Consider the following 12,500-nt stretch of genomic DNA (forward strand, 5'->3'; position numbering starts at 1 on the left):
AGATTGACAGACAGGCAGACGAAGACAACAACTACAAACAATTGAAAGAACTAGTGTGTGTGTGTGTGTGTGTGTGTGTGTGTGTGTGTGTGTGTGTGTGTGTGTGGTGGCAGGTGGGAAGGGCGGAGGGTAGGTATAACTGTAGGTAGCAGCATTTAGTTATGATATACATGTGTAGGCTTAGGGAATTCTTGTAGCTTCTCTAGTCTTCTGTCCCTGAGCCGGAGTGTAGTGGTGCGTGGAGATGCGATGATGGGATGACTTGCCTGGTGGTGTAATAGTAGTTGGTGGTGTGATGAGGGAGTGAATGGTGGACAGTGGTGAATAGTGAATAATTAGTACTACGTGTAATATAAGTATCGAAGTCTTGCGTTATAAGAGTAAGGTAAGAATTGTATAGGTGTGTAATATAACGGTGTAGAGATTTCCTGTAGTATGTATGTATATGTGAAACTAGAATTTGAGAGATAAGCCACGTTTAATACAAAAGATGTACGGTTAACTCTCTACTTGATGCTTTTTCTTCACTAAATTCTTAACAAAAATTAAATGTCATCCTTTTTTCATGGCATCTCTCTCTCTCTCTCTCTCTCTCTCTCTCTCTCTCTCTCTCGATACACGTCTGAGGACAGCTTAAGAAAAAAAGATCCCATCACATCTTTTTGTTAAAAATATTAGTACGAAAACTGATTAATCAAATATGGAGTCGACATACATACATGCCTATCTGTGTGTGTGTGTGTGTGTGTGTGTGTGTGTGTGTGTGTGTGTGTGTGTGTGTGTGTGTGTGAGAGAGAGAGAGAGAGAGAGAGAGAGAGAGAGAGAGAGAGAGAGAGAGAGAGAGAGAGAGAGAGAGAGAGAGAGAGAGAGAGAGAGAGAGAGAGAGCATAAAATGAAGATAGGAAGTAGTTGTAAGAAAGGAAGAAACAAGGAAGGAGTGGGTATGAGTTGAGAAAGGTGTGACTTAACTGAGACGTCAAAACTCACAACTTCTGGCTTTATATTTACCTATTGAAATCCCTCGCGTTGACATGTCACTAGCTAAAAATAAAGAGTAGGAAGGCTGCTTCACCAGGTAGAGATGTGACAGTACGGTAGTATGGTCAAGTGTACCAATTACTTAATTTACTGAAGAAGATATTCAGGGCATAGCATCAATGTACTACAAATACACACAGGGGTGTATACTATAGTTAACCCCTTCAGTATTGGGACATATTTTACCCTGATATTTGTGTACGATTAGACTATTTTATTGACATCAGGAAGGGTCTATGGAGGTCAGAAGAATAATGGCCACAGTCTTCACAATTTCAATCCCCCCATGAGTTTCCGAAGCTGCATAAAATCACCAAATAGTAATCAGGAACCATATGGAAAAGCGTCATGGTGTTGAATGGGTTAATACAGAATTTACAGAGCCACATAGGGGTATAGAGGCTTCGCACGCCGCCACACACAGCTACCCGTATTTTGAAACACTCCTCTCTCACTACGACTATTTACAAAGGCCACAGAGGTGATTGACTGGGCTCCCAAGAATGTTCCACCTATTGATAATGTAGAAATCTTGCTGATCTATCACTGCAAGCAAAATATAATACAAAATTGAGCGTGTAACTTCAACAAGAACCTTCTGACTCAGCGGATTCATTGGTCATGTTAATGGTGAGTCAAAAGGGAGTTTTAAAAGATACGAGAAATTTATAGACAGATGGAATTATGATAGATGGATTTAGGTTGCTTTTTTTTTTTACAGGGACTGCCACGTGTAGACCTGACAGCCTCTTGCAGCTTCCCTCTTTTATGTTCTGGATGTAACAGTGTGGCAGTGTTCCAGAATGTCCAGAATGATCCTAATAAATGGATAATTCAGGCACTTCAAACAAAAGGGATACCAACGAAGGAAGAATAAGTAAAGTATAAGTTCAGATGATGGTATAAAGTGCTAACAAAAAGGTCAACTAAAGGTATACAGGGCTGAGACAGGTCATGTAAGTAACTGTGGAACTCCCTGCCTGCTTCTGTCTTTCCGTCTTCCTACGACTTAATTTATTTTAAGAGGGAGGTTTCAAGACATTTGTTCCTTAATTTTGGCTAAAGCTTACAACTCCTTAAACTCTTCAGTACTGGGACGCACTTCTATCTTGAGTTTTGGGAGTGATTCCACCATTTTACTGACATTAGGAAGCGTCTATGGAGGTCAGATGATTAATAGCCAGTCTTCAGTATTTTAATCCTCCACATGAGTTTTTTGAAGCTGTATAAAATCAAACAATAGAAACCAGAATGAATATGAAAACACGTCTGATACTGAAGGGGTTAAGGGAACCAGCATTTCAAGTAGGTTTTTTTTTTTTTTTATTTAGTTGCCCTTGGTTGATTTTCCTCCTGCATAAAAGAAGAAAAAATACCTCAAGCAGTAGGGGTGCCAGGCGTTGGGGCGGAAGCAGTGATGGCCTGGAGGATGAGACTTCGCCCTGCTGCACGGCCGACTCTCCCGCTCCCTCGATGGCCTTGATGCGCCGGATCTGAAACAACACGATGCCTCACGTTACTACACGAGTGAGTTACGAGCAGACTGACGCGAGAGTAGATGGATAGATGAGTGTATTAAATACATCCCTACGAAGTGACGGGCAGGTACGTAGGTAGGTAGATAAAGATAGATAGATACACAGATATAGACAGATTGACAGACAGACATATACAGACAAACAAGATAGATAAAGACGATACCTCATTACTATAAAAGAGACATATGAGGAAGTGACATAGATAGATAAATATATAAGTATATAGACAGAGAGACAGATAGAGAAATAGATTACAAACACGAATAAACACACAGACAATGTTGTACTTGTATCAAAACACTCCTGCAGTTAAAAGGAAGAAGACAATATGAACACGACACACACACACACACACACACACACACACACACACACACACACACACACACACACAATTAAAAGGGAAATCATAAAAGTATTTTCCAGAAGGTTGACGGTTAACCTTGCAAATAAAGATGAAAGTACCGATATTACCTGGAATTCACACACACACACACACACACACACACACACACACACAGGGCAGGTAGAAATCAATGAACAATATAATTAACCTTTCAAACCACAATTAACATTAACTGAATAACTGTTACACTTTGATCATTGACGAAAGTAAAAGAAAAATAATAATAATAATAGGAAAAAAAAAAAAAAAAAAAAAAAACGGATGAAAGTACATACATAAAAACTAATAAAACGAGGCAAAATAAAAAAAAGAATAACAAATTGATATTCGAATGTGTGTGTGTGTGTGTGTGTGTGTGTGTGTGTGTGTGTGTGTGTGTGTGTGTGTGTGTGTGTGTAATCAGACAGGTGTGAAAATGAAACACAGATAAACAGGTGTGAAATATGACATACACACAGACAGATATGTAATGATAGACAGAGACAGACAGACAGACAGACAGGGATAGATAGATAGATAGACAGGCATGGAGGCAGGCAGGTGAGGAATGGCAGGAGTGTAGGCGAGGCAGGGAGAGGAGGCGAGTGCTGACGTTGCCATGGAGACAGCGAGAAGAAACTGATGGTAAAAGGCTAACACTGAAAGGCGCCAGTCAGTCAGTCAGTCAGTCAGTCAGTCAGCCAGCCAGCCAGCCAGCCAGCCAGTCGTCAGTCAGTCAGTCAGTCAGTCAGTCAGTCAGCCAGCCAGCCAGCCAGCCAGCCAGCCAGCCAGCCAGCCAGCCAGTCAGTCAGTCAGTCAGTCAGCCAGCCAGCCAGCCAGCCAGCCAGCCAGCCAGCCAGCCAGCCAGTCAGTCAGTCAGTCAGTAGAATTTTTTTTATTTGTTTCACTAGACAATCCAAAGAATCAGTCAGTCAGAGGAGGAGGAGGAGGAGGAGGAGGAGGAGGAGGAGGAGGAGGAGGAGGAGGAGGAGGAGGAGGAGGAGAAAGAAGAAGAAGAAGAAGAAGAAGAAGAAGAAGAAGAAGAAGAAGAAGAAGAAGAAGAAGAAGAAGAAGAAGAAGAGGAGGAGGAGGAGGAAGTCGTTTAGCAGCTGATACACCAAAGCTCCTCCTCCTCGTCATCCACTTCTTCTTCTTCTTCTTCTTCTTCTTCCTCCTCCTCCTCCTCCCTGAAAGCTGACCATTACAATTACCATGGTGGTATGAGAGAGAGAGAGAGAGAGAGAGAGAGAGAGAGAGGAGGTGTAGGGGAAGATGGAGAGGGAGGAGAGGGAGGGCTGGTCGTCGGGAAAGGGGGGGAGAGTGTGTGGTCGTCATGACAGTTACGATCGATGACCGACCTGCCTTCATTATTCTCTCCTACACCATCCTACACCAGTCTACACCATCCTATACCATTCTACAGCATCCTACACCATTCTACACTATCTTACATTATTCTACACCCTCCTACAACATTCTACACCATCCAACACTATCCTACACCAATCTACATCATCATATACCACTCAACACCATCCCACACCATCCTACACTATCCTAAACTATCTTACATTATCCTAGTAGAAATTAGACTATATTAATGGACTATCCTTCACCATCTTACACTATCATAACTACCCTACACCATCTTTTACTCACTATCATGCACTATCATACTCTACACTGTGAATCCTACACTGTTTCTTTCCAATCCTACATTCCCATCCTACTGAGCCACTCAATTCTCCTCTAATCCTACTCTAGACCATCAAATCCTGTTCTAATCCTACACCGAGCGAGTAAATCCTATTGTAATCTGACATATTCTGCTCTAATCCTACACACATATATCAAATCCTTCTTTGATCCTACTCTACGCTATCAAATCCCTTTCTTATACATTCCACAAGTAAATCCTATTGTAATCTGACATATACTTCTCTAATCCTACACACATATATCAAATATCTCTATAATCCTACTCCAGGGCATGAGATCCTACTAAAATATTACATCTCCAGCTTAAATCCTATATTCAAATCCTATTCTAATCCTACTCGACTCGCAAACCTTCCTTCAGTAGCGTGGAGCTTATGACACCAATCTTCCCACGCCCTCCTCACCTGAAGCTTCACTAATTACCTGAAGGAGAGCATACCTGGGCTAATTATCTTAATCCTCTCCTCGTGGTCGTCACTAATGAGGCTCAATGTGAAGTTATCCTGCTTGAGTGATTAATATTTTATACTGTCTGTCTATCTGTCTCTGTCTCTCTCTCTCTCTCTCTCTCTCTCTCTCTCTCTTACAGACACACACCTGGAGGAAATCTTTGATAATTTCAGTACAAACACGTTCATTTTTCTAATTCCACTTTACTCTTTACCATCTTCCTCTTCCTCCTCCTCCTCCTTATTCACCACGAAGGAAGGAAGGAAGGAAGGAAGGAAGGAAGGAAGGAAGGAAGGAAGGAAGGATGGATGGATGGATGGACAAAAGGAACGAAAGAAAAAGGAGATACAAAAATAGGAATGGAAAAAAGGAAAAATGAAATACAAAGAAGGAAGAACTGGAGGAAAATAAAGAAAAATTAAGGGAGAAGAAAACAGGTAAGGAAGGAAGGAAGGAAGGAAGGAAGGAAGGAAGGAAGGAAGGAAGGAAGGTAGGTAGAGAAGTGTTTCAGTGTAGATGCGAGGAAAGGTTGTGTGTGTGTGTGTGTGTGTGTGTGTGTGTGTGTGTGTGTGTGTGTGTGTGTGTGTGTGTGTGTGTGTGTGTGTGTGTGTGTGTGTGTATGGGTGTGTTATCTGTTTACCACTGGCATACTAAAGGAGGAGGAGGAGGAGGAGGAGGAGGAGGAGGAGGTAGTGGTAGTGGTAGTGGCGGTAGTGGTTGTGGTGGTGGTGGTGGTTGTGTAACTTAAGCATTAACAATCTGCTCTTACTAACTAAACCATACAGTCTCTCTCTCTCTCTCTCTCTCTCTCTCTCTCTCTCTCTCTCTCTCTCTCTCTCTCTCTCGTAGGTAAGAGAATGAAGAAGACGAGGAAGAGAAAGAGAAGGAAGGAAGAAAATGAAAGAGAATAGACAGAAGGGAAGGTTAAGTTAGAGAACATCTGCTGTCTACACCACCTGTCATCCTGTCACCACCACCACCACCACCACCACAACCATCAACACCACTATCATTCCTGCTACCACCACCACCACTACTATCATTCCTGCTACCACCACCACCACCACTATCATTCCTGCTACCACCACCACCATAACCACCACCACTACCACCACCACCACGATCAACATCACCACCATCATTCTTGCTGCTACCACCACCAACACCATCAACACCACTATCATTCCTGCTACCACCACCACCACGATCAACACCACTATCATTCCTGCTACCACCATCAACACCACTATCATTCCTACTATCACCACTACCACCACCACCACCACCGACATTCCTGCAACCACCACCTTCATTCATGCTACCAACACCACCATCACCACCAACACCACCACAACCATCAACACCACTATCATTCCTGCTACCACCACCACCACTACCACAACTACTAACACATCACAATCATCACCAGTTATTTTAGTCCTGACAATCACCACAACACCACCACCACCACTACTACCACACATTACAGCTTCTCATACCATCACCACCACAACACCACATCTATATAGTCATGTTACCACCATACACCACCACATCAGTCACCACCACCACCACCACCAGTACTATTGCTATTATCATGCATACCTTCTCCCTCCCTTCCCAACCCTCCCCTCCTCCTCCACCACCACCACCACCACCACCTATTGCCCACGTGGTCACTTTCTTACCACGTGTTACAAAAATCCACGTTTCTTTTTTTTCTCTCTATTTTCCTTTTCTTTCATCTATTTATTTCTTGGTGAATAATTGTTCCATAAATCGAGTTTTTTGGGGGCGTGTTTAATTTAAGCTAGGTTAGGTTAGGTTAGGTTAGATTACCATCCTACACCATTCTACACTATCCTACACCATTCTACACCATCCTATACTATTCTACCCCATCGTATACTATTTCACACCATTCTACACTATTCTAGGTTAAATTAAGGTTAGGTTAGGTTAGGTTAGGCTACGGTGAGTTAGGTTGGGTTGGGGGCGGGTTGGTTGGGTTTTATAAGGTTCAGATTTAGGTTTATTTAGGTTAGGTTAGATTAGGTTGGGTTGGGTTGGGTTAGATTGGGTTAAGTTTGGTTAGGTTGTGTTGAGTTAGGTTGGGTTAGGTTAGGTTGAGTTGAGTGAATTGAGTTGGGTTGGGTTGGGTTAACACAATACATTCTATCTACAAACTATCAACATCATTCTATCATTTTCTTTAGTAATTTCTTTAGTTTTCATCATTTCTAACTTCATCCTCGCCTGTTGCTTCTCCTTTCCCTCCTTCTTCCTCTTCCTTTTCCTCCTCTTCCTTCTAGTCGAGTAAAAACATCCACACCTCATTCCCAACCAGTTAATTTGTCAATCTAATCACACACACACACACACACACACACACACACACAGAAACATTTCAAAGAACGGTTTTAACAGCTGGTGTGTGTGTGTGTGTGTGTGTGTGTGTGTGTGTGTGTGTGTGTGTGTGTGTGTGTGTGTGTGTGTGTGTGTGTGTGTGTGTGTGTTCTGCCTGGAGGAGGAGGGTGGAGAGAAATGAGAAAAAAAAGTTACAGTGCTAAGAAAACCTCGAATGTTCCTCTCCTCCTACTCCCTCCTCCTCCTCCTCTTATCTCCTGCTTCTTCCTCATCCTGCCTGCTGCTTCCTCTCAGCTCTTCTTTCCTCCTCTTCACCATCACCATCATCATCATTCATGGGGGTGTTCAATCTTTCAGCTAATCAATCAACCCTCCTCCTTCTATTCCTCTTCCTCTTATCTCCTCTTCTCAATCCATCCTCCTCTACCTCTTCTTCAATTTCCAATCAATCAATCAATCAATCTTCCTCTTCCTCTTCCTCCTGCAGAAGGCCAGAGTGGCACAGGGGGCGTGAGGCCGTGAGGCACTGAAGGGGGTCGTGCAGGAGGGGGGCGAGGGGGCGGCGTGCCAGCCAGTGCATGTGCCGTGTGTTGCCATGGCGACAACAACGCGGGCCCGTATTGAAAGCCACCGGCCGGGGTGACTGCCCCCTGTGTGTGTGTGTGTGTGTGTGTGTGTGTGTGTGTGTGTGTGTGTGTGTATGTATGTATGTATGTATGTATGTATGTATGTATGTATGTATGCGTGTATGTACGTATGTGATATATGTGTGTTTATCTGTGTATCTTTATCTTAATCTATCTGTCTGTCTGTATGTCTGTCTGTCTTGCTCTGTCAACTAGTTTGTCTGCTCTCCTTCATTCCTTCGTTCTTTCCTTCACTTATTAACTTTTAAATTCCTTCACCTGGCCACTCATTAACTCCTACCTTCATTTACACACATTCCTTCACTCCTTCCTTCCTTTCCACTCACTCAAACATACACACATTCCTTCATTCCCTCCGTCACTCCTTTATTTCACACTTCCTGCATTCATTCACTCATATCTTTCATTCCTTCATTCTTTCACTTCATCCCACATTCCTTCACTCTTTCCTTCATTGCTTTCTTCATTTCTCTACATATTGTTCCTTATACTCATTTTCTCCTTTATCCTTCCAGTTTTTCTTTCTTTCATTCCTAACCTCCTCCTTATCTTCCTCTTTTATCCTTCTTTCGCCACCCCTCCTCTTCCTACGTTTCCTTCTTTTTCATTCTTCCTGTTGTCAACCTCCTCCTTTTTTCCTAATCTCACTGCGTTTCTCCTCCTTTTTGTTCTATATTTATCATCCTTCTTTTACTTCTTTATCCTCTTCCTACCCCTAACCTCCACATCCTCCTTCTCTTCCTCCTCCTCCTCCTCCTCCATCTCCTCTTTCTTCTTATAAGGTTCCAATTTCCTATCTAATTCACCATCATTATTTTCTTATTCTCTCGCTTATTCTTCTCAAAAATCTTCATGTTACTTCCTTCTTCTTCTTCTTCTTCTTCTTCTTCTTCTCTTTCTATTATCATTATTTTCAAAGCCTTTAATATATTTTTTTCTCGTTTTCTATTCTTGGTATTCATTATATTTTCCTTGTGTGGTTTTTAATTTGTCTCCTCTTCTTCCTCCTCTTCTTTCTCCTCCTCCTATTCCTCGTCATTTCTCAAATTCTCACGCGCGTGGAAAATGAAGACTTGAAGTGTGTGTGTGTGTGTGTGTGTGTGTGTGTGTGTGTGTGTGTGTGTGTGTGTGTGTGTGTGTGTGTGTGTGTGTGTGTGTGTGTGTGTGTGTGTGAGCGCGCGCTTCATCTGTCTATACTTACAGGAACATAAAAAATGCTCATAACAATAAATATATACATCAATTTTCAGTACTGTTACTTCTACGACTACCACCACCACTACCACTACTACCACCACCACCACCACCACCACCACCACCACCACTACTACTACTACTACTACTACTACTACCACCACCACCACTATTATCACTACTGCCACTTCTACTACTACTACTACTACTACTACTACTATAGAGTAAGGTAAGTTAAAATTATGGATAAAATTAAGGCACAGAGAGAGAGAGAGAGAGAGAGAGAGAGAGAGAGAGAGAGAGAGAGAGAGAGAGATTTTCCTTCATCTGTCTGTCTGTCTGTCTGTCTGTCTGTCTGCCTGCCTGCCCGTTGCCTTACCTCCCCACGAACTTTCCTCCACAGCCGCCTATCGACCGCTCTCCCCCTCTTCTCCCCAACCTCCTCCTCCTCCTCCATGGCTACAGGGGGGAAGGGGAGGGAAGATACGGGGGACACATGAGTATAAGGCCCCCTCTCTCTCTCTCTCTCTCTCTCTCTCTCTCTCTCTCTCTCTCTCTCTCTCTCTCTCCTATTCTTCCTATTCTTCCTCTATCTCTTCCCTCCTTCCTATTCTTCCTCTTCCTCTTCCTCTTTTCCCGCCCTCTCCCTTTCTTTCCCTATTCCTCCTCCTCCTCTTCTCCCCCTCTCTCCCTTTCCTTCCCTATTCCTCCTCCTCCTCTCCCTCATCTTCTCCTCCTCTCTCCCTTTCCTTCCCTATTCCTCCTCCTCCTCCTCCTCCTCCTCCTCCTCTTCTCCCCCTCTCTCCCTATCCTTCCCTATTCCTCCTCCTCTTCTAACTACCGTGTATAGTAGGTGTGTGTGTGTGCGTGTATGTATGTATGTATGTATGTATGTATGTATGTATGTATGTATGCATGTATGTATGTTTGTATGTATGCGTGTATGTAGGCAATGCATTCGCCAGTTATCTCTTACTCCTCGTTTTCTTTCTCCAATTTCTATTCCACCTCCTCTTTCCTCTCCTCTTCCTTTTAACACCCTCCTCTATCTTCTCCTCTTCCCTCTCTTTCTTCTAACAATATGCTCCTTCCTCCTCCTTCTCCTGTTCCTACCTTCCATTCTCACTTTCTCCTCCAATCTCCCGTCCTCTCTTCCCTCTATTACCTCTCCTCCTCCTCCTCCTCTTTAACAGTCTACCTCTCTTCTTCCTCCTCTTACCAATCATCCTCTTCTTTCTATCTCTTTCCCCTCTTTTGCTTCTAACACTTTCCTCCTCCTCCTCCTCCTCCTCCTCCTCCTCCTCCGGTCATGCGCAGAGGCAGCAATACCATGACAACGGACAAGCTGGTGACGCAAATTATGACGCTACGCTGTCACCATTACGCCTCCTCTTCCCCTCACCCTCCCCCTCCCTCCTGCCGGCCGCGGCGTCACCATCATCACGATCATTACCAATATCGCCGATAATTTTTCACTATGTTTTTTTTTTTTAAAGTTTGGTGTTTTATCGTGATTGTGATTCTATTCGTCACTATTGTTTTTTTATTCTCACTATCATTTTTTTCTCAGCATCATCATCATCATCAGACACTATTTTTGTCATTGCTTTAACTTTGATCACCGTCACTATTATTTTTGTTGCTATTCACTGTCATCGCTACGGCTATTGTTATCATCACTGGTCTCATCGTTATCTCGTAATCTTCATTATCATTTTATTTCTTCATTTTTTCCCCTCCTTATCACTATCAATATATTCACCTTTATTTCCTATCTTTCTTTTTCTATTTTTTTCTTCTTCCTCCTCATCCTCATCTTCTAATTTCCCCACCACCACCACCACCACCACCATCACCATCATCCCATCACATCACCTATTTCCTCCACTATCAACTTAACATGCGTCTTTATTTCCTCCTCCCTCATCTACCACCATCACCATTTATAGAAAATAGTAGTAGTAGTAGTAGTAGTAGTAGTAGTAGTAGTAGTAGTAGTAGTAGTAGTAGTGGTGGTGGTGAATGAAGTTTGTTGTTGTTGTTGCTGTTGTTGATATTAGTGGTGGTGGTGGTGGTGGTGGTGGTGGTGGAGACGGCGCTGTTTCCCACACTGGTCAGGCGAGGACAGTGACCTTAAAAGGGGGTGTGGAGGGGGCAGCAAGGTGGTGGCACTGGCTAAACAAAGGTCATAGGTTGTGAGAAAAGGGTGCTGACCTCACACTCACACTCACACACACACACACACACACACACACACACACACACACACACAGACACACACGGAGGAAAGAGGTGGGAAAAAATGCTATGAGAGAGAGAGAGAGAGAGAGAGAGAGAGAGAGAGAGAGAGAGAGAGAGAGAGAGAGAGAGAGAGAGAGAGAGAGAGAGAGAGAGAGAGAGAGAGACTAAAAAAAATACACTCACACACAGATACACAGTTTTCCCTACACACCACCACCACCACCACCACCACCCTCATCACTACTGAGAAGCATCATCATCACAATTTTCGCCTCCCTCATCACACCATCATCACTTTGGCCACACTCGCTAACAGGAAGACGGTTACAGAGTTAGCAGCAGGAGGAGGAGGAGGAGGAGGAGGAGGAGGAGGAGGAGGAGGAGGAGGAGGAGGAGGAGGAGGAATAGAAAACAGGAGGGGAAATAAAAAAAAAGGAAGAAAAATATGAAGGAAGAAAAGGAAATTGAGCATTAACAGAAAAGATGAAAGAAAATAAGAAAAGGAAATGGATGACGAAAAGGAGGAAAAAGAGAAGAATAGGAGGGAAGGGAAACGAAGGAGAAATAGGAGAAACTCGAGAAGAGGAAGAGGGGGAGGAGTAGAGAGGAGAGAGAGAGAGAGAGAGAGAGAGAGAGAGAGAGAGAGAGAGAGAGAGAGAGAGAGAGAGAGAGAGAGAGAGAGAGAGAGAGAGAGAGAGAGAGAGAGAGAGAGAGAGAGAGAGAGAGAGAGAGAGAGAGAGAGAGAGAAATTTGGGATCATAAACTATTACAGCAGGAGGAGGAGGAGGAGGAGGAGGAGGAGGAGGAGGAGGAGGAGAATAATAATAATAATAATAATAATAATAATAATAATAATAATAAGAAGAAGAAGAAGAAGAAGAAGAAGAAGAAGAAGAAGAAGAAGAAGAAGAAGAAGAAGGA

General features: G+C 43.3%; 1 protein-coding gene across 17 annotated transcripts in view; it reads right to left on the reverse strand.

Moving 5' to 3' along the window:
* Positions 1-12,500, reverse strand: part of LOC123506759 (nuclear receptor coactivator 2-like) — a 158,092-nt gene that overhangs the window by 30,565 nt on the left and 115,027 nt on the right. For all 17 annotated transcript variants that reach the window (XM_045259069.1, XM_045259075.1, XM_045259065.1 and 14 more), the window contains one exon: positions 2,415-2,531. In XM_045259069.1, coding sequence (XP_045115004.1) covers positions 2,415-2,531 — 117 coding nt within the window. The remainder of the gene's footprint in view (positions 1-2,414; positions 2,532-12,500) is intronic.

This window comes from Portunus trituberculatus, chromosome 20 (genome assembly GCF_017591435.1).
Source record: "Portunus trituberculatus isolate SZX2019 chromosome 20, ASM1759143v1, whole genome shotgun sequence".
Lineage (NCBI taxonomy): Eukaryota > Metazoa > Arthropoda > Malacostraca > Decapoda > Portunidae > Portunus > Portunus trituberculatus.